Genomic DNA, 23,153 nt, shown 5'->3' with positions numbered 1-23,153 from the left:
TGATTTAGACCATTTTTATGGCATCGTGTAGTTTGCCTCATTGTGCCAGTCGGGCATGCTACACAAAGTAGAAGAAGAAATTTAAATGGAATCCATACAGATTACTATTGAACTATGAACTTCATGTAGCATCCAAATGACTGACAAATGATGCTTTATGTCGTCTGGGATGGTTACTTTTAGTTTAATCAATCTGTTACTTATTATTGAGTCGAATAGTAAGCTCTGGGTGAAAATCAGGGATCACGGTACCATCTGAATAACTTTGCTTCCAACCGACGACATAGTGATTTCCTATCGAATACATTGAGCTATTCGGAAGGTTCTTAGCCTCAATGATATCCCAGTCTAAACCCAAAATGCTCCTGATTGCTCATACTTCCTACAAAAATTACACTTTAAAATGAGAGAATTTTTCATTCATACAATTTTTGAGTTCTATTATTTTGTGAGTACTCATTAAATATTTAAAATATCAGAAAATTTGCAATATGAGAACGAGACATTATCAGGCCTTAAACGTCATGGGTAAATTTATATTAATCATATAAATCATATTTCATAATTTTCGATCTTGGTCTGTTCTAGAATATTTCAGAGAAAATAAATATGTTTTTCAAAATATTTATGTACTAGAAAGTTCTGAATTATCAATTTTTTTTTTTTTGAGAGATAGAGTCATTGAAATTAGTCATCACAAAGAGGTCGATGCAGTTGAGTTTGTAAAGAATTAGTTGTGAATGTTATTGTTGTTATTATTATAGTATGTTTAATTAATGTTAATTAATCACTAAATTATTGATGTTCTGCCAGAGCTCGAAGTCGATTCGAATTTTGTATGGAAAAGTCGACTCAATATAAAGTTCGAGTGGAAATTAAGCTCCTCTGGGGTCGACACGGTATGATACGGTACTTGAAGTGTATCTATAAAATTTTACAAAGTGAGGGAGATGCAGTGAAGTTAGGGGATGTGACTAAATTTTTTGAAAGCTTGAATCATTTACAAAATAGACTAAAAGCATTTGAAGGGGTTTACAATTCTGTGAAGGAAGGAAGGGGTCTCAATGGCCTATCTGACTACGCTCTACGTACAGGATACACAGTAAGCAATATCACTGAAATAATAAAATGTAAAAAGTATAATTAAAATATACACTTAAGTAAAAATGTAAAACAGTAAGGTACACCGTTTATGGTAACCTGTAAGGTACCTGTAAGATAACATACCAATATCAAATTAATCGACCTCTTATATTTCTTCATAAAGACATCCTCATAATCATGAAAATATTATAAACTTCAGTAGCTGCGCAAAATTAATCAAATTTTTGTTTATTGAAAAAAATCTCAGTTAAACTTTGAGTAATTCCATTTCTAGTGAAATTTTGCCATGTGAAATAAATTACGAAATCAAAATATTACAAAATTTACAAAGAATGCAGCACTTATCTCATTTAAATTCATCTTTAAAAGAATTCAAAATTAAGAAATATTTAAAAGATTTTCTTTAATAAAAGTTTAAAACAATTCAGATTAAACATTTTCATCTCCGTCATCATGAGATGCACACAATAATGAAATCGAAATTAAAATCCATTTCCTTTTACAATCTATGACTTTGCAGTTTTCTTGAATCTCTCGATCTTGAACATCAGAGTAAAATAATAATAAATTAATGTCTATAAACTTTAATCAGCTGTCGTCATTACAAGGCAAAAAAATATGAGAAAATGTTACAGCCCGCCAAATGGCTTAAAGAGGTTAAAAGAGGCACATATTGAGATTAGAACTTATCAATTTCATAAATGATGATCAAAATCATTAGTCCAGAATCTCATTTTTTCTCATCTTTACTCTCAAAATTTCATCGATGATTCTTTTCATCCCGTCTGTAAATATTTTCATTTATGAGTTAAAGCAAGTCTGTTGTGTCATGAAACTGATAAGAAATGAAAATGTAAACAGTTTTTTCTTAATTATTTATGGAAATGATTTAAGTCAATTTACTCTAGACACATTGACAGAACTCGTGACTTTATTAAAATTATAAACATCTCCATGCGCAATTCATTTTGAGTTAAATCATTCAATTTACAGGATAGAAATTACAACAATTAGTTTATAAAACAAATAAGTCAGGAAGTTAAAGCTTAAAGAAATTTTGCCGATTTCTAAAGCAAATATTGTTGTAAACATTCCGACCCGAGCGACACAAATGATCTTATAAACATCAAATGGACTATGTACCTCATGGAGGCACATGTAGGCGGTTCCATGTGGAGGTCAAATGCTTGATACATTACAGCGGCTTCCATTTGATGTTGATAATCAAAGCACTTTAGCGGAGTCTTAGAAGATCTTTGATGGAGCCTCCTTTATTTGTGTCGCTCGGGGCATCATATGGTTGAATAGCTGTAAACAATCATCTGAAAAACATGAAAGACCTTAGGAAATTCTTTTATTTTTCACAAATGTTTAGAAAACATGATGAATGAGTTATGTTGATAAAGTATGGACAATCTTGAGTGCTATTATAAAAATATATATATATGTGACGTCAATTCATTGAGGTAGATAAATAGCTGCAGTTCTAGCAGTTATTAGGATGAAAATAAATTTATTCTTTATCGATTTACGTAGTACAATGTTGTTGACGTCAAAGAATTGGAAGCTAACTAGGTATACTTAGAGATGTTTCATAAATAACATTCATTCATAGTTGGTTGGACTTGACTGTGGAGTAGCATCCAAAAAAGTTAAGTCCGAACTTCATTGATGTCTAGACAATCTTCTTCTTCGCGTCTTAGAATTTTCTAAAAAATGCAAAAACAGTTACTACTTACTTCCTGGTAGAAAAGATCCCATGTGATCTATGACCTCGTTTAGTTGGCGTCTGAAGCTGGCTTTACTGCTGGCTGCTCTTTGACAATTATCAATACCAAATGCTTCACTTTCTCCATCAGTTGCCTCTTTTCAAGAGTTTATTTGCCACTTCTGTAACAAAAGCAATTAAAGCAGCTTTAAATTTGACAACTGATGATATTTTGATAAAAAAAATTTTATTTCACTGAAAATACAATGTGTATCTGAGGATCTCTACATTATTTATTTTAAAAACCACTCGAGACAGCTTCACTTCCAAACCAAAGCTCATTTAATCCTTTCACTGAAATAAATTAATAAATAAACAACGGCGGGTCGTTCACTTATTATGTTTAATGGAATGGGAAAGCAATCAAAATTTAAATCACAGCTGTTCCAAGAATTCTTATTTTAGTCATTGCATCAATTCAGTTGAAAGCAACCTTTTTGTGCAAGGTACTCTTCGACAATTAAAATTTGCTGTGGTTAAACCTGAAATTTTACAGCCTTTAAAGTTTCAGACATGAAGATTCATTTGTGTCACTCGGGTAGTGTGCCGCGGCACATGAATTGTCCACCATTGCATTAATCTATCACTTAAATCTTTCTTACTCTCCACTCCCCAGAACACAACAAGTAAACGCTCCTCTTCATACATTAACTGACACAATAATAAATTAATTTTAAAATTAAATTCTTTATTCTTTAATTCGACTTAATTAATTAACATTTCAACCATAATAATTCTCTCTTCATTTAGAAACAAAATTACAAATTGTTTATATCATCATCATTACCATTAACAACAATTATATTTTTTCCAGGAAAGAAGAAGAAAATTCTTTTTATTATTTTTTTGTCATTTTTCTTGAAAAACAAATACAATGAAAATTTATGTGAGATTCTGATTTGATGATTAGTTTCAGTGTCATGTCATTCTTATCATTCTTTAATGGGATTCGTCCAAAACTGCAGAACTCAGAAACAGAAGGGGATAAAGGTCAGAAGGAGGGGGCTTGAAAGCTGAATCGCCTTTAATACAGGAAAAAAGGGCTTGCAATCTTAAACAAACTATAATATACAGCCGAAAACCGCAGGCCTTACCATCAAAACATAGGAAATTCTGTGATTTTTGTGAACTCTACTTTTCATTAGGGCCGATCACTTATTACGTAACGCTGAAAGAGGGAGGAAGGGTTCTGAAGGTCGAGACTTTGTTATGGCTTATTCAATCAAAATTTTGTTATGGAACGAGGAATCTTGTCAAAAAGTCAATTATTCGTGTTACGTAATAAGTGAACAGCTCTTAACTGTACGGACCCATTAAACCATATTTTAACAAGCAAAAAGACCGCTTTTAGGTACAATAGTGGTATTTCTGTACCATGAAAGCATGCTCTTTGCCTGTTGGGAATCCTTTACTTTATTTCAACATCAACATTCATCATAATGTCGTCACATTGTCAAAATGCTTTAATTCCGTTTAAAAATTCATTGTAGAGATGAGTGGCCTAGATTAAAAGTAGAAAGAACCTTTTTTTTTTTCTTTTTAAGAAAGAAACCCGAGAAAAGTAAGACTTTGTGGAAGGAATAAAATATTTAAGAATTTTAAAGGTAAAAGTTCGATGTAAATTTTTTTATAGAAGAAGTTCGCAATGCGATGAAACTTTATACTCAGATAATGTTTATAATAAGCTCAGAGGAGGAGATAAAAATGTTGGTTTTCTGTGTAAACGTTCACTAGAGAGGTGAAAATTATACAGAATGAAAAAAAAGTTTCGTAATGAGCTTACTCGTTACTAATAGACGATGGTTGTGGTATGGATATGTATACGGTATGATTGGTGAAAAATCGGGAAAATTACATTTTAAAAGCTCTTTTTGTAGTGAGCCTATAAATTAAGTAAATTGGATGTTTAATAACTTAAGTGGATTTAAGAATTGAATGTTATTGAAATTAATTGTTTTATGCTGAAATGATATTGAGTTGAATTGTAATTAAAACAACGCAATGGTGCAGCGAATGGATGATTATTGAGGATTAAATATGCAGCTTAAGTAGGACAATGTTTCTATTTTTCAATCAATTTCGACCATTTTTGAGACATTACTTTACTAGAATTTGGATATTTTTTGCTTCAAAATCCGAACAGACATGGAACATGCTCATGAATATGCTCACAAAATTGAGAATGCTCAATTATATTGATTGAGTACTCTAACAGACAAAGAGCATGCTCGTGAGCGTTTCTCTCACTTTACTTTGCTCATAAGCACGGTCAATGAGGTGGATACGCTCTATTGTCTCTTACGAAATATTAAAGAACTTAGGAAATTTCTCTAAAAATCATAGAAAATTGAATAGTTACATGTCCAGAGCTCCAAGTCCATTCGGATTTTCTTTGGAGCTGTGATGAAGCAGACTGTGGCATGCCACACAGAAATGGCTTCCATTTGATGTAAATGAAAGCGCACTGACGAAGCCTTAAACCTTTCGCGGTGGAGTCTTCTTCAATTGTGACGTTCGAACATATATTTTTTCTTATAAGTCATAAACATGATTGCAATAAATCCTTGCTCTTTCTAGCTGCAACTTTTGAATCCAACTGATTCAATTCAACATATTATTTAATAAAATCAATAGAAAAACCAATTTACAAATAAGTATTTTCCCATATTTTTCCATTAAAATATTCAAAAGCATCATAAAATCTCTACCTTTAATTGCATGCTACACATAAACATCATTATAATAAAATCAATGAAGCATCCGTGCAAATTAATTCAATTTTAGGTATTTCTCTACGTAAAATGATTTTTCTTTAAAATTCAATGTTCATTAAGCTAGTCTAATTAACTGTCTGCTAATTGTTAAAATGATATTAAGTTTCTCTGCTAAATTTAAACTTCAGCAATGATGCTCATAAAAAGACTGAGAGCAGTGATTCACCAAAATTTCACTTTACAACTTGCAAATTTACTTTATCTCTCATTCTCTTTGTGTTCTCTGCTGTCCCTTTCTTTGTCTTTGATGATAAGCTTCCATTTTTCATTTCTCTCACTTCGCAGTTCATTCTCATTTATTTCATATTAATCTCAATCATTGATGACTGAATTACATTAAGGCATTAAATTCAGTTGTATGTAAAGTATAAAGTAAGTATCTTGCTGTATCATACACAAAAAAGATAAGAAACTTTTCATGAAATTTACATGGTAGATTTAAAAGGTCATAATAAGTAGAGGATGAAAAATTGATAATTGAAGTGAATTTTTTGCATCTTAAGCAATTTTCTGAGTCAGATGAGATGGGATAACGGATTTTTTGGGTGATGGGAATTTTGGAGTGTTTTAGTCTAGTGGAAATTTAAGGATTGAGTAGGTGTAGATGTAGAGGCGTAGTAAATATGGCTTTTATGGCTAAGTTTGAGTGCTGTGGTCTAGCAAACCCTCATTCGTTAAAATTGTCATTAGCCCTGAGACGCATATAACGCGAAGCTCTGGAACTTTCAGATCTGAAAGATTCTTAAGGTCCTGGGGTGTGCCCAGAATTTTTTGAGGTTAGGAAGAGAGGATTTTTAGATTTTTGTTTCGAAAAACTCTAGCAAATTGAAGAATTTCGTCTAAAAGGGATAAAACTTTAAACAACCCCACACCACCTCCTCCCCTCTCCAATGAATATGCTTCTGGCCATGTCACTTGGTATAACCTTGGTGACATTACGTCCTTTGGCAACATTCCCTTTTCCCGAAAACTGCGTTAGTTTCTAGCAATTAAACACAATTACTCACCAGATTTCATTTAATTAGGTAATAAAGCAAATGAGCATTCAAAAGGAAAAAGAAGAGTAAAAAGCCAAGCAAAAAGATTGAATATCATAGCTGGAGGTAAAAGTAGTTGAAGTACTTTCCACTTAATTAGATAATTGATGAAAATTCTTTATCATCATTGTAAAATTTTCACTTGAAAAAGCTTGTACTAAAATCTAAGTCCGCATGAACATGAGAGATATTTTATGTGTAACATTAAATGCTCCATGGGATCTCAATAAACATCATCATTTATTTTTCAAGAGGAAAGTTATGTGCTTTTTACACTATTTGGGATTTTTTATGTGGATTCTTAATGGGGTTGAAATTTTTTGACGAAATTTATGAAAATGTGTTTCCTTGAGACATTTTTATTGACTTTTAAATATTTCATTTTATTGAACTAACCCGGAAAGCTTACGCTGTATATACGGCTGAAAATCCAGCTCCGGACTGACTTGGATCTGGCTGAATCCGGTTTTCATCGAATCTGGTCTGGGGTCAGAATTAAATCGGCCTGTGACTAGATTCGAATAAATCTGGCTTCAGGACAGAGTTAAGTTGCTGTGGATCCAGATTTTCAGCAATTTTTACGTCGTGTGCCTTCCAGTTAAACTTTGGGGTCACTTCCAAATGACGTCAATTTCTTTGAATTGCAAATCAGTTTTCCTTCTTCTTTATTAATCTTCCAATAGATAAGATCCCAGAGCTCAAAGTCGACCCTCAAATCGACTCTGTTCTGAGCTTTAAAAACCCATTAATAGCTTCAAATCACCCATCTCCTCTCAATTTCCTGAACTTCATTCACAATCGACTCCCCAATTTATTTTTAGACACATCCAACATTTTACAACTGTATTTACCAATCGATCCAAAATAAAATTTACTCTTTTCTTTTCTATGTATAGCTCGTTTACGTTGACGTTTGGTACGTGATTCATATGATTGATCCTTTTATGGGAGTAGAAAAAGACTCATGTGGATATTCTATAGAGTATTTCACTTAGAAAAAGACGTAAGAAGTAGTAAAAATTTATAGTAGATTTTTCTTTATAAAGGCAAGAATGGAAGAAGTTTCAAGTTAAAGTCATAAATTGTATACAAAAGATTTTATAGAGAGATTTTCATATGGAAATGTGATTAATTGGCAACAATGTTTGTTTTAGGGTAAAAATTGATGAGAAGATTTTAATTTTAAGACAATCAGTGATTAGAGTCGTGAATAAAATTTGGAAGCATTTAATTTGTTAAAAAAATTCCTGTAAAGATTTTAATGGAAGATTAAGCTTAATGCAAACACTTTGAATCATATCTGTATTAAAAATTTGTGTAGTTATTGGGATCGTTCAATAATATCGTCTGGTCTTTTTGGGATATTCAAAAATGTAATAGTACTGGAGCTCGAAGTCTCCTCGATTTTACATAGCGTCGAGTCCACTAAAGTCGACTCTTCAATACTAAATTTGAGTTGACTTCGAGCTCTAAACTGTACAAATTGATCAAAAATCCAGCCAAAGTCCGACTTGATTGTGTCTTGACTTCGGATTTAATTTACACTCTTGGACTCTGGAACTAGACCTAGTGACTCACACATTTAAGTTTGTTACATGTCAGAGTCACGCTGTGCCCAGAGTCACGTCGTTGTGGTGAGTCATCGGCCTAGGCCATTTCACACTGACTAAGTGTCGGATTATGGCTTAATTAATCGATATGTGCTGTTTAAGAATGTAGTAAACTATATTTTTTAGTTACATAGCTTCTGTCCCAAGCCACACACTGAGAAAAATTCATATTTTTGCTGTCAAATGGCTCAATAATAGCAGTCATGGTATCATTAGGGCACCATCAAGTTATTCGGTCTGTTTCTACCTTCAGTGCGACTTAGTCATTTTCTAATGATTGTATTGTATCATTAATAACAAGTAAACGATCCCAAGAACCACAATTTTTACGAAATTCTATTTAAAATTGTTTAAAATTCGAATTACATAAGCTACTTTATTGATCAAATTCTAAAGATATTAATAATTTAAAAGAATACCTTTGACAATAAACTCGTTTAAAAGATTCTTAAATTATCTTACGGAGAAAAGTATATCTCAGACAGGATCATGCAGATATTCTCGTACGTATAAAAAGAGATGAAGAGTAAAAACTTGAAGGTTTAAGAGTAAAAATTTTTTATGTTACAAAATAAGACAATCTTAATTAAAAATTTTCTTACATAATTAAAAGCTTACAAATAATTAAGAAAAGGAGTTTTATGTGGGAAGACGAGATGCAAGATAACTTTTTATTTCAGGATTAAGCATGAACTTCTTCTTAAGACTTTTTTAATCAACATCATTAAAATCCTTTTTTTGTTATGCTTTTATAATGATTGATACATAAACCACTAACGATAATGTATGATATAATTAATATAATACAAACGATTAATTGAAGTCATTAATTGCTCTAAATACTTTTTAGCAGTCCATTAAATGAGTTCATTTTCTTCCTTTTCTTTCCATTCATCTAACAATCTAACATTATATCAACTACAAGCTACAATTCACATGCTGAATATGAATTTCTATCACATAATTTACAATTCTACAAACAGATCTAGATTAATTCACTGTCCGCCTTCTTGTCATTAGGAATGAATTAATTAATTTATTAATTGGACACGTTTTGATGGTCGTTGATAGTTTTAAAATGATTTTGACGTGTGTTTGTGTCTTCTATTTAATTAGAAAATCATTTGGGAATAGAAACTGTCGAAGGATTTCTTGATATGCCTTCGTCGATACTTCAGGAATGTGTCATTTGGATATTAGACCCGAGTAGCACAAATTGGTTGGTCTATCAAAAATCTGGACGCAGATTAAACCCGGTAGCATGCTAGAGTCATGTCGGTCAGAATTTTGATTGATTTACCGACTTATGGCGTTTAGTAGAATTGCTCTTAAACGATAATCCTAACAGACAATAAGCATACTCATGAGTATAGTCAATCAGTATAACTGATCATACTCATTTTGTGAGTTTAGTCATAGCATAGCATCTGTCCCAATTCACACACTGAGGCAAATTTCAAAGTAAAATGCTCAAAATAGCCGTCAAGTATCCAGTCATTAGTGTACCATCGTGACATTTGAACTTTTTCTGTGAACAGAAGAAAAAATCTTGAAAATATAATTTTGTTGATCTGTTTGAGTTCAATCACAAGCATGCTCATTGTCTGATCGGGTAAAACATCCAAACCACCCCAATTTTACCATCAAGTGTCAATTAATTACGTTATAAACCTCTAATACAAATCATTTTCTTCCTATTTCAATTGATTAATCAACAATAATTATTTCTTCTTTCTGTTCTATCAACAAGTCAATCACACATTTCGATATAAAGTATTTAGTGGGTTGAATTTTGTTCTGTGCTTCTTGTAGGATATTCTTTAAAACGTTTTTTTTTTGTGATTTTTGAATCCCTTCCATTTTTTGCATTTTATTATAAAACTTCATTGACCCGAGCCGAATTTTATTTTTAGTATGAGCATGCGTCGAAATAACCCAAAAGCCCAATTTCACCATCAAGTCCCATTAATTAGTTATAAACCTCTAATACAAATCGATTTTCTTCCTATTTCAACCGATGAATCAACAATAATTATTTCTCTCTTTCTGAGAGACACAAATGAAAAAGTATTAGTGCTATGGAGCTTTTTTCAGGCTCCGCTTAAGCTCTATTTTTAGCCATTTGAGTTGAAATTTAGACGGCTTCCGTTTCGTGTTAATAAAAGATCTTTAGCAGAGTTTGAAAAGCTTCTTGATGGAGCCTCTATCCTTTGTAATGCTCGGAACCGTCAACTCATCAACGGATATCCGCCAACACACCGACTTAGCGGTGCTCTAGTAATTATATTATCCCACTCGGATTAAAATTCCTATATTTCAAGTTCCTGACAGCTTAACCACCTACAATCATTATTCTGCTCAATCTATTTCATTGCTATTTTTTACAGACTTTCTATCGCTTCTATAATTAATAATATCCTTCGAAGAAATATCCTTGAACTTTTTTTTACTATCAGAAAATTAACAAGAAATTGATGAGTAACTTCGTTTTAAAATAGATGCCCTAAAGTCTTTATACCTCAATCAAATCTTAAATAACCCTTTAGGGTAGCATTTTTTACCTTATCAGTTCTGAGAAAAACTCAAGGATTGTGGGAAGTATGAAAAAGTTTAAAGCTATGAATAACAAAAGCTTTTCTTATGAAACCCTTGAGCAATTATAAATTTTTCCATATTGTTGGTCAGTGCTGTCCAAGCTGTGTTATATGACACAATGAACTGCATGCCGTGGGGAATCTGGTTGATGCTTCCCACTAAGATGTGCCGTCAGTTTTGGACAGCACTGAATTAGATTAGTTTAAAATGTGTTTATCAAGTCCACTTGAGAACTACTCAAGCTACTCGTCGTACCCCGACACACCGGTTACTCATAACTGCATATGACGATGAAGCACAGAACAAAAGCTCTTGCCCTGATTGAAAATATCACGAGTTAGTATTTATTTTTTCTTCAATATGATGAAATTTATCTCATTTTTGTAAGTTTTGTTACTGACAACTCTAGCTACATTAATATGTCTTTTTTCTGGTATGTATGTTGAATATGTATACATGATTTTTTTTGGAATCGTCAAAAATGATGTCGGAAAATTGTTCCTTTATTTGTCAAATTTAAATTTGAACTTTTTCTTCGTTGGCTTTTTCTGTACCGTAATTGGACTATTTGAGGCTGAATTTGAGTTTGAATTAATATTATTACCATTACTTTCGGGAATCTTTTTGGGTTTACTCTTAACAGGCGTTACAGGTGTTGATGGTGTCGTTGTTGAATCATTTGTATCACCTGATTCCCAACAATCCTCAATGAGAATTCTTGGTACGGTAATATCCTCAGGATATCTCCAAGGTTTTCTAAAATGAACTTGTGACTGCTTCCAATTCACATACCCGAGAGATGCTTTCCTTAAATCTTTTATCATACGTGGACCGAGTGTATGTGTTACTTTATTTACTAGCCATGGCGGAAGCTTTCCACATGGATCACATTGTGCAACGTAATTTAAGACGCATCCTGTTGGTGCTCTTGGGCGTAACAAAAATCCTGTTATATGTGTAAATGCTCTGAAAGATGATAATAATATTTTGTTATTAACCCTCGGGTATTACAATGCTGTATCTATTTTATTTGTCTCATTCCTTTCCGTATACATACCTTACATATCCTTTTTTAGGTGGAAAATCCTTATGCGGAACTGAACGTGATATTAACATTTGTTCACCATTCGGTCCTGTATCAAGCCAACTTCGTTGTAATACAAAATCTCTTGGTCGTAGTGGTGGCGGACATTGCACTAAAAAAAGGAAGAAAATAAAGAAAAATTGAGCATTATGTGAAGGAAGAAGATGTGGAAATTTAATAATAAAAGCACACAGAGACTACACAGACGCAATGTACAAAAGAAGTTGGAAGAAAAAGGAATGAAACTTTATTATCACTGCCATTAAATTATTTTTCATTTGTGTATACAATGGGACAATTGTATGTTGCTTACTGCTTACACTTATGTTGATTTCAAATGACATTCTTTAATATATTTCTGGGAATAATAAAGACACAATTTAAAGGGAACAGCCGTGAATTTAAAGGTTACGTGGAATTTTACATGAAATTCCATGTTTTGTTATCAGAACGATGGTATAATAGCCCGATGCACATCAGATGAGGAGGAAAAATTAAAATATTATTCCAAGCTCTTGATAAAATTAAATTTTGTGCTTTGTGAAATCTGTTCTGTTATTTTAGGACAGAGCTGCGAAAAAAAATGATTTTAATGGAAAACTGCGGTGTAGGCGGATTTTTAAAGAGAATATTAAAATTGTTGTATATACATACTAAGGGTTTCTGATGCTGACACCAAGAATGAGACTTTCCAAAAAGCAAGACTTACTTACTTACTGGAACCATGCTCCGATGTGGAGCCTAGGATACTAAAAAGGGCTATTCATTTGACCCTATTCTAGGTATTCTCACAGGGCGTATTCAGAGGATAATAGATGGTTGTGGATCAATGGGTCCAAAATTCCTCCTGAGATTATGATTCATAAATTCTTCAAAACCTTTCCATCAAAGTATTTCTGGCTATGGACTTGTAGTCTCAATTTTGAGTTCTATTTCGAGAATTGGTTTGGACCGAGACTTACATAATCCCAAGTCTAAACAGTGTTCCAGTACAATGTGTTCAAATTGACAAAAATTTCAACTGGATGGTTTTGAAATTTCTGAGTTAAAAAGCAACAAAGATTCAAAATTGATTCCCCAAGAGTACACGGCGTGGAAAGGTTGAAAAATTTGAGAATTGAGTCTCCAGGCTAGCATGAGTCTGGTGTGAAACCGGATTTTGCCGTTTCCGACTGAAAGCCAGAGTCACGTTGGTCTGATGCGCTCTTCCACGGGGAACTTATTCACTTCGTCTCTGATCAGTTTTGGGTCGTTATAAGAAGACTCTTGTATTTTTGAACATTTTTAAGTCACTTATTTAGTTTAAGTCAGAACTCGACGCCGACTCGACTTTGCATAAAAAATTCAACTCAAGTCGGCTCGATTCCATACATTATTTGAGATGACTTCGAGTTCTGATTTGGAAGGCAGATCCCTCATTATCATCCCTTCAAGTTGACCTTGGTCTCTATGACTAGTAATTGAAACTCAAATTCTGCAGCTAGTAACAACGCATACACATTTACAGGAAATAAATAATAGCAATCACTTTAATTAGTGTGCTAATTACTGAGGCATAATGTATTTCCTCTCCAAATTAAACATGAACATATTTTCATCCATCACACAAAAGCTTCATTGACACAGTTTTATCGAACCATTGAAATTCGATCTAATCAAAACAGAATCCATCTTCTCCTAATTCATCATGCATGAGAACAAGAAGATAATGTATCTAAAACTCTAATTTGTTAATCACATATCTGACAACTGACAGACTCACTAAAGCTTTATATCCAAAAAATTCAATCAGAATTAATTTGTTTTTCACATAAAAAGCCGTAGGAAGCTTATACAGCAACATGTTAATCAATGGAAAATTTTTTTCTCCTTTCTTATCTCATGCCTGTATAGAAAAATTTGTTTGAAATATTAAATGTTAATTTTTCGACAGCGAAACTCATTTTTGTGGAAATGTTGAAATAACATTTTTATGTGTTTTATTTACATTATTTTGTTTGGAATTTACGAGCATGTCGAGCTTAATTTTATACGATACATTGTGTGAAATTAATTCATTACGGAAACAAGAATAAGAAAGAAGATTTTTTGTTGAATAAAAGTCTAACATGAATGGGAAATTCAGCTTAAATTTACACGAACATCTATGAAAGTGGTTGGCAACCTGTAGCATCTAAAAGGCAGCAATAGTAGTGAAAAAGCGGCAATGGTCTAGTTGGCTGGGAAATCGCTTAGTCGAATCAAAGGTCCCGTACTCGATCCCAGGGAAAGTTTAGTTGAATTCGGGTGCTTTTTCATTTTTCTAGTCATTCCAACTCGGTTTTTGTGATTCGCGACACACAAATTGTGGCTAAGTACGTAGCATTAATATACCGCGTGTCATTCAGCTTGCACCAAAACACGAACCGAGCTTCGTAACTAGAACGGTGAAATGGAAAAAGAGCTTCGAAAATTAGACATAACCTGGGATTGAACCCAGGATCTATGGCACGTAAGGCCAACGCTCTACCATTTAGGTCACTGATGCCATTTCACCGCTTGGGATAAAACCGTCAGTCATCACGACCGTCATCAAGGTTTCAGTCGTAACTAACCACTAAACTGTGCCACGAAAAATTTAAGGTTCCCAACCACTGATTCTATGATGAACATTTGCAACATGATGAGTTGTAATCATCAACTGAAATTGGTTACGAATTGGAATTTCTGTGAAAATGGAGTTCTTGATTAAATTCCCGCTTGGATTATTAGGAAAATTAGTTGTTAAATTGACAAATATGCTTCAAAGCTGTAACAATTTTACAGTAAAAGTTTTGTGATGGAAAACTTTCACGTTTCAATCTTTGATGACTGAATATTAAATTTAGTTGAGTCTAACGATAAATTTTGTTAAAAAAATTTTTTTCATTTGACTTTAAAGTTTGAATTGGAAAGTTTCAAGATTTTTCTGGAAGTTTTGCATGATTTCATTGTGATGAAACTAGTAATTAGAAACTTCCATATCTCAAAATGCCTGTTGTTTTGCATATTGATAATGAAATGATATAAGTTGTTATCGATGAATAAACAAATGCCAAAAATCTATAAATCAGAAGCGTAGCCTGAAGGTGAAACGAATTAGTAAAATTTTGGTAATTAGCACTCAGTAGCCAACGAAAGAGACAGCTTCAGGCGCACATTAAGAGTCGTCATGGATCACAATTATACATCTTGTCAGTGAGCCAACGAAATAAGTTACCAAGAGATGTTTTTGGTATGAAACGGTACACAATCCGATTGTCACATATGATTGTTTCCACCACGACGTTTAGATGAAAGCGGTAAGTTTGGTAACAAGTGACATATTGGCTCCAAGTATACGGCCGTCTTGGCGTCGTATTCACATGGTATTCACAACATTTGTATTTCTACATATCGAGGCATTCAAGTTTTTTGGCTCTCTCGTTACTTCGCTCATCGTACATATCAATTGTAATCCATGACATTCCATAAATGTCACCTGAAGTTGGCTCTATTGTTGACTAACATGCCAAGTGCAACACCATCTCTACCAATATACCTTTCAGATCTCTATCCGAGTCTGATTATTTAAAGTTATTGCCAAAAACTTAAAAATTTCCAAAAAAATCAAGCTTTATACCTACTATAAACATTAAAAGCTTCTCATATTCCCAAAGTAAAATAAAACTTCAATTGAATTCGTATCAAGTTTTGAATGCAGTAAATTCCTTTTGAAACAAAATACAACATGTGACATGCTGCATAATATTGAAGCCTTGAAAAAGCACAATCATTTAGTTTGATGCTTCCTACGTACTCCAATTACTACGACTTTGACAAGTGATTCGACAGCTGTGAAATTTTAACAATCACATGTCTGTTTGAGATTTTCTTATCATCACATAACCGCTTTGTAGTCCTCCCACTTGAGTGAGAATACAGCATACAGCATATAGACAGTCACGACGATAAAGGTTAGTGAATTTTCTCATGGGAAAAATTGGAATCATAGATAAGCCACATGTATAAAAATTCAAAACTCTTTAATGGATATGCAATAAAAATCCAGCACTAACAGAACCAGAAAATCACAAAGTAGTTAGAATTTAAGGGTTGTAAAAAATTCCCCAAAGATTCAATCAATTGATACACTAAACATTGTTGCCAAATATCAGTTCATGGTGCTTTTAACACTCGAACCAATAAAACTTTTAGGGCATAACAGACAATTTGTTAAATTACAGACAAATAACTTTCTCTCTTCCTTAAAACATACACAGAACATTTGTCCAATTTATCTTTCATCCCATGTACAACCATAAAAAGAAAATTCATCCATGCATGCATTTAGGCTATAGACAATAAGATATATCTATTTAATGATAAACTCAATCAATCTATCATAATAGGAAACAATAATTGAGTGATGGACAAGATGAAGTATCTGATTGGTATGGTCAGAGATGATTATCGATTTGTTGATTCAGGGTTGGACAATTTGTTGCTGTCAATCTGATTTGAAGGACATAACAGTCAATCTGTTTTGAAAAACATGAAAGGGAATTTTTGGTTAAGGATAAGGATAAGCAGTGAAATGGCATCAGTTTCCTAAATGGCAGAATACTGGCCTTAAATGCCAAAGGTCCTTAGTTCAATCTCAGGTCATCATTTTGAAGTTTTTAAAATGTAACTTGATGCAGAGTATATGTCTTATGACGTACATGCGTCCTTGCAATGTTTAGATATTGTAAGTGACTCGAAACTCAATTTTAACTGCAGATCTAATGAATGTAGGACAGTCGATTATTGATTGCAATTCCTCTAGCGTATAAGGCTGAGACCTTCAAACATTAAATATGTAAGGATTCTCTACGACACACTTTAGCACACAATCTGCTCTGTGAAAATCTACATATGCAAATTAAAGACGCTCAGTACATTGTCTAACAAACTATTCCTTCCATATCTGACCTACATCAATATAAATCATATAAAAATAATCATAAATACTAAAGATATATTCACTTACTTGCGTAATAACCAACGTCATTGTTAACGTTAAGCAATCCAATCTCGAGAGATTCAAGCATGTGGGTGTCCCATACTTTTCTGTAGTCAGGATCATGTAGAACATCATATAATGTTTCCGATGATATATCAGGGAAGACTGTTTGTATTTTAACCATTTGAAAGGAACAACCATCAATAGGCCGAGTCCAAACTTTTGTATCAGACTTATCAAGTTCCATTGTCCATCCATCACTCTCATCGACTAATTTCTTTAATTGATCAAAGTCGTTGTCCTCTGCTATTCTGGCCATGATTATCTTGTTTAAATTAACTTTGGGATGGTCTTCTGAGGCTGACAGAAATGGAAGTAAAAAGAAGATGATGTAAATTACGACAACTATGTAGCTCATCCCCCGAATGACTAATTTCTATGGCAGTTTTCGTGCGTTTTATTTTTACATACATATACACAAAATTTATCTCTTTTGGGACTTCCTACACATTATGTATGTTGTAAATATATAAACACTTTTGAACACGAATATTCAGAGGATATAAATCCTCAAGCATGGAAGAAAAAGGAACAGAATTTAGTTAAAATCTTTACAGACTTTATTTGTCTTCTTTCCATTCTGACTTTCTTCAATTTTTATTATTATTACATCCATAAATCCCTTTTCCTCATTCAAGCTCTTTTTCCTTATAAATGTAAATTCTTTCAGCTGTGTAGGCAGAGCTTATAGATTTTGACCGATTTGCCTGCTATTTTTTTATGAATGATAAGTTTTTACGGGAAATAAATTTAACATTTTATGAATGAATGGATGATGAATTTTCATCTCCTTTTTTACACATTTTTATCTTTGTGCCTATCTTGACAAAAAAAATTATTTTCATTCATTGTTTTAAAGATTATTTGCTAAAAGGTTCCTTCCGTGAATCGTCAGCAGTATTTTTTTACCATCAAGATGAATGTAAATTGAGTTAAGGAGAGTGTCACAAAAGGCAAACAAATATTAGATTGGACAGGTTGCTATTTGAATGGATGTATATAAGGGTTCTCAATACTGAGACCTTGACTTCCCGGTTTCGGTATCTCGAGATTTATCGAGACATAGAAAAATTCCTTTAAAGTCTCTAGCTTGGTCTCGGATTCGGTCTCTGTATCAAAATTTTGTCGAAACTGAGACTTCAGGAAATCTTAGATGCATATCTATTATTGAGGAAAGAAAAACAAATATGTGCCCGTAACAGGCACAGAGACCGCTTTTAGGTACCGTAGTGGTCTTTCTGTTTCATGCCAACATACTCTTTTCCTATTGGAGTTCCAAATAGTCAACTTGACATAATTTCTTGTTATTAACAAGACCCAAGGACGACTAATGACATTTTCTCTTAAACGGAAATGTGTCAATTAATAACTAGACATTATGTCAAGTGGTTTACTCGGAAAAACATCAAATGTCGATACCCCGAACAGCAAATTGTGTTCACTAGAACACTGTTTTGTCACCATAATGGTAGGATGCGTAGTTGTCCTGAAAACGACGTTATGTGACGCTCTGGTACGTTGCAGGCACAAAAAATCATTTTTCATTACTTTTCATCTCACTTGTAACTGTATATCTATTGTTGGCAACATTTCAATATGCGACGATTTGGGAAGCTACAAAATATCCTAATACAATATTAAGGTCTATGGATTTAACCAGTTCAGAGTCCCGAGTGGACAAAAATATATTAAGATTGCTTACAGACAAGTTAATGTCTAGCTGATGCATAGTATTTTGTCTATTCATGAACTGTAATATTTAGCTTCATAAAATGTTAAAAGCCACTAAACCGCATCTTTTCATAAAATATCCAAAAGACCTTCAAAATCGTATAATTCAAAGCACATTCTCACTGCCTTCATCATAATCCTCAACAAAAAAAAATACATCACAAAAAATCCAATCTCTTATTTTGAAACATGTCAAAATTCTGCCAATTTCACATCAGCATTTTTCGCTACCTTTTCCGAATCCTTTTCAACGATCATGAAAATGTTGAGAAGAAAGGAAGTAAATGACAATTAAGGAAAATAATGTGATGAATGTGATGAAAATTCATAAATTTTTGTTATTGTATGTTTTGAGGTAAGAAGGTCTCTAAACATCGCCCATAGATGAAGACAAACACACGAGCGTAGGATGAGATACTTACAGAAGAAAAAAAGTTGTTCCTTTTTCAAGCTTGTTTACTTAAAAAGTCTGTTTTACATATGTTTACAAATCTGATTACTTTTTGACAGATGTTTTTGTATTTGGCTTGATTTTTTATGCTTATTCTGCGTAATCCTGACGAGAATTTTTAATTTAACTTTTCCTCAACTTTTTTCTTATTTATTGGATTGTCAACAGCATACAGCGAGCATTAATTTCACTTCACAAATTCACTTGGATTTTGACAACAAAAAATTAATTTCACGCAAAGAAAATTTTAATCAATTTTTCATTGAAAAAAGTTCAGAAAGCCCCACATGACATTCAAAGCTTTCCTTTATTCCGTCCATCAATATTTATACACATAACGTCCTCTACCACATCACGTGAGAATGAAATACTGCATAAATTTTTTTCTTCTCTTTCACAATTTAACTCTAGCACATAAATTTCCTGTCCTTAATGTCTTATGTGAATGTACAGGCCTATACAGAGATACCTTATCAATTATTCACGCAACCATTTCGGTTTTCTTCTTTTTTCATCAATTAATATCCAACTAATAAATTATGATGAAAAATAAGGAACAAAAAAAAAAAGAGAAACTTGTAATCCATCCGACACAAAATGAGAAAAAGCGTTTAGTTCAATGGACTGTCTGAATATTATTGAATGGAAATTAAACGAGCACATTTACGTTGAGTTTTCATTGTGAACTGGAATGTATGTGAGATGGAAATGAAATTGGGTTAAAGAAGAATAAAAGAAGGGAGAGAGAAATTTGTGTACTGTATAATATTTTGTTTTGGCTTCATGCAATAAGGAAAATGTGCGAAGGTAACATATCGCGCAGAATCAATATTGTGGAGTTCCAAGAGAAAAGTTTCCATTGAAAGCTCTCTATCCGCAAGCTTTTGATGGAAAATGCTTGGATCGAAACATATTTTGAATTGTTTGCCAACTGAATTTTTTAAGAGCTAAGTTGCATTTATTTTGATGGACATGGGGGAATATTGTATTTCAGTCATGCAATATACTTAATTGGCACACAAATTTCATTTTTTGTCATCAAATAATAGCCTCCATGAAGCGACTGTATGACAGTAATATAATATTGTGATTACACACAATATTAATATGTGAAGCTGACATCTACAATAAATTGACGGTTTTACGTCTGGAGGGTGGCATAGGGAAATCATAGACGAGTCAAAGGTGTGTCCGAATATGTGTCAATTGCGGCAATAAATCAAGAAACCTTCAAATTCCAGACTGAATTAGAAACTGGAAACTATCCCGGAAAGTAATCGACATTCCGCGTGGCACAAGACGGTGAACTGCATTTTAGCCATAAAAATGGGTTTAAACTAACCATCACGGAAATTTCGTTGCTATTTGGGATAGAAATGGTCTAACATCCGACCCCATGGCGACTTGACTCTGTCTTGAGGACGGAATTCTTCGAATCTGACCTCCTGAGTTCGGAGTCAAGTTTGCATGGGCTTGATTCTCTGTCAATTCAATGTCTTGTGCCTTCCAAGAAAACTATGTTAAACTTCCAAAAACTGTTTAAAGCTTCTCGAATTTAGAATTTCGAATTAAGATCCTAATGGATTGAGAGCTCACTGTACACGAGTACAAGGTGACCTTGTGTACACTCACTTAAAATGGGAACTCCGAGGAAATATTCCGTTTTAATTTCATAACAGGCAAATTGATTGCTTTTAGGCTATAGAATGGTATTTGAGTACCATTAAAGCATGCTCTTTTTCTGTTAGATTTTAACGTTGCTGCACCACTGCCCTTACCTTTCACTTCCTTTCACCTAACTTTTCACTTTTACATGCCCTCAAATCGCATGTCCTCAAACTTTCAAAATCACCCCACAAAACACAACTGGAAGGCCATATGTTCTGTCGGGAATTTGTTTTCGACAAAGTCAATACTTTCTCTCTCAAACTGGAAGTCTCGAAAAAGTAAAAAAAGAAGCCTTGTCAAAACAAAGCTTATTCTTGTTCGAAAAGCGGTAAACAATATAATTTTTAGAATAAATATCATCTAAATTTAGAGTATCTGATTTCTAGACTGATTAAGAGTTATTACTGAGAAGTGAAAGGAAGCTATTGTAATCAAGTGAGTCAATATTTAAAGTGGGTATGTAAGGAAATTAAAGACATTCTTAAAAGAAGTAAAATAAATGAAAAAATAAATAATTCATTGCTTTTTATGAGATTAAAAGGAAGACTATAGCAAAATTTATGTGATGTATGCATCATATATGTTATTATTGATAACAAATTCAAACTTATGTGCTGAATATCAAGTATGGAAGATTATTCACATTCATTTCATGCACTCGTCAAATTGTTTATTCAAACATGTGTTTTTGTTCCTTTCTATAGCTATTTATTGGAGCTACATAAAAAAGTAGTACTGAATATTTATTTATTTTACTGTCTCGAATTTCGATACTTTTGTTGCTTCTAGCTATAAATATTGTTTGACGAAATTCCAATAAGCATGTGTCATAAATTGGAATTCTTCTTATGTTATTGGAATTAATTAATTTAATGCAATCGATTATTTTTGCCACATGTATTAGCTGTGAGTCATAAGAGTCATCGAATGATAATGACACATTTGAACATTATTTCACAAAAATCTATAAGTCTTTCATAATCTAAGTCAGTGGTGGACAACCTGTGTGCTGCGACACACCTTGGTGGTAAACCTCCATTAAAACCCGACATACGGTTCATGGCATTTCGAAAATTTTTGGCGGCTAACTTATGTGTCGCAGCACAATGTTTGCCCACCACTGATCTAAGTCTTTCTTCCTTATCAACCAAAGAGTGCATTACGATTAAAAACAGTATTTTCAATTATTTTAAACTCTTTAGTGCCTCAGTACACACACAATAAAGCTATAAGTCATACATATAATTTGAACAAAGACTGATTCTTGAAATATCAACAAATTCGGTAAAACATTTGGCATTACATTGACATTTAAACATACATATTCTTGGAAAAGTTATAAGTGACATTTTAAAGTTCAAAAAATGTAAGCGTTTCGTGGAACTTGTTACAGCTTTCTCAAATAAAAATCATTCAACAAGAAAGTATTATGAGTCGTTAACTTTATGTTTGTATTTGAGAGCTAAGAGGGGATCTAAGGGTGTGTGGTAATTTAAGGGAAATGCTTTAAATAAGGAGCGTTGCTGGGAGAGGGGAAGTGGACGTTGGGTGTTCAATCCATCTTTTGAGAATCGAAAAATCGTTTGTATTGGGAATTTTTTATAAAAAATAAAGGCTGTTGTTCAACTTGGTAATTGGAAATACTAGGAATTATTCAAGATACAACTGTGAATAAAATAAGAACCAAGATTTCAAAAATAAACGGTCAGATCCTACCATAGTAATTTTTTTTATTTACACCTCTGCTTTGACGTACTTGGATGATGCCCGGAAAGCATACCATGTATAAATGGTCGAAAATTCAAACTCAGACTAGCACGACTCTGATTAGATGAAATCCAAGCTCAGGCCAGAGTTTCATCGTTTGCTTTTTGGGTTGTTTTGAATATTTTGGTTCAGATCCGTCTAGATCTGTATTCATGTATTTCTGACACAATACCGAGCTTTTCTCTGACAAAACAATTCTTAGAAAATCTAAAGATTAAATGTCTTCTATACCTTTTTGTATGAAGACAGTGAATGACCCCACTTGAAATTATTTGATAAATACCCAAAGAGAATTTAGAGTCAAAAGCCATATTTTTGCGTTACATAATTAGTTAATGACTCCTCAGCATGTCAGAACCATAAAACTCTGAATTTTACATTCTTTTACACAATGAATAAATTAAAACAAAAAAAAGTCGAAAAAAGTTTCAGAACATTTTAACTTGTTTTCTCTTCAGCTACTTTTTGTTTCAGACAACAAAAATTTCCTCTGCTTTTATTA

The 23,153-nt window shown here is 32.9% G+C and overlaps 2 protein-coding genes across 3 annotated transcripts in view; one reads left to right on the top strand and one right to left on the bottom strand.

Moving 5' to 3' along the window:
* The window catches only part of Pgm2a (phosphoglucomutase 2), a 64,897-nt gene that overhangs the window by 34,331 nt on the left and 7,413 nt on the right, over nucleotides 1–23,153 (top strand). The gene's annotated exons all lie outside the window — the stretch shown is intronic.
* LOC139092480 (START domain-containing protein 10-like) lies at nucleotides 11,105–20,079 on the bottom strand. 2 transcript variants are annotated; one of them, XM_070642890.1, is made up of 4 exons: nucleotides 19,188–20,079; nucleotides 17,002–17,334; nucleotides 11,946–12,084; nucleotides 11,105–11,854 (listed from the first exon to the last, which is right to left on the bottom strand). In XM_070642890.1, exons 2-4 carry the CDS (start codon nucleotides 17,291–17,293, stop codon nucleotides 11,392–11,394), a joined length of 894 nt encoding a protein of 297 aa, XP_070498991.1. In that variant the 5' UTR covers nucleotides 17,294–17,334; nucleotides 19,188–20,079; the 3' UTR covers nucleotides 11,105–11,391. The 2 variants fall into 2 exon arrangements, with proteins under 2 accessions (XP_070498991.1, XP_070498992.1); XM_070642891.1 differs by having other exon boundaries at nucleotides 19,266–20,079.

This window comes from Chironomus tepperi, unplaced genomic scaffold (assembly GCF_022539635.2).
Source record: "Chironomus tepperi strain 1889 unplaced genomic scaffold, CSIRO-AGI_Ctep_v1 contig_301, whole genome shotgun sequence".
NCBI lineage: Eukaryota > Metazoa > Arthropoda > Insecta > Diptera > Chironomidae > Chironomus > Chironomus tepperi.
The sequence above is the reverse complement of the archived record's forward strand: the minus strand, read 5'-3'. Positions and strand labels throughout refer to the sequence as shown.

What these genes read in the sequence shown, in the direction of transcription:
- LOC139092480 (XM_070642890.1), bottom strand. Translation starts at nt 17,293, where the DNA reads ATGGCCAGAATAGCAGAGGACAACGACTTTGATCAATTAAAGAAATTA. An exon ending in TGACGTTGGTTATTACGCAA is followed by an intron (nt 12,085 to 17,001) that starts GTAAGTGAATAT and finishes TCCTTTTTTTAG; the next exon opens with TGCAATGTCCGCCACCACTA. An exon ending in CCTAAAAAAGGATATGTAAG is followed by an intron (nt 11,855 to 11,945) that starts GTATGTATACGG and finishes ATCATCTTTCAG; the next exon opens with AGCATTTACACATATAACAG.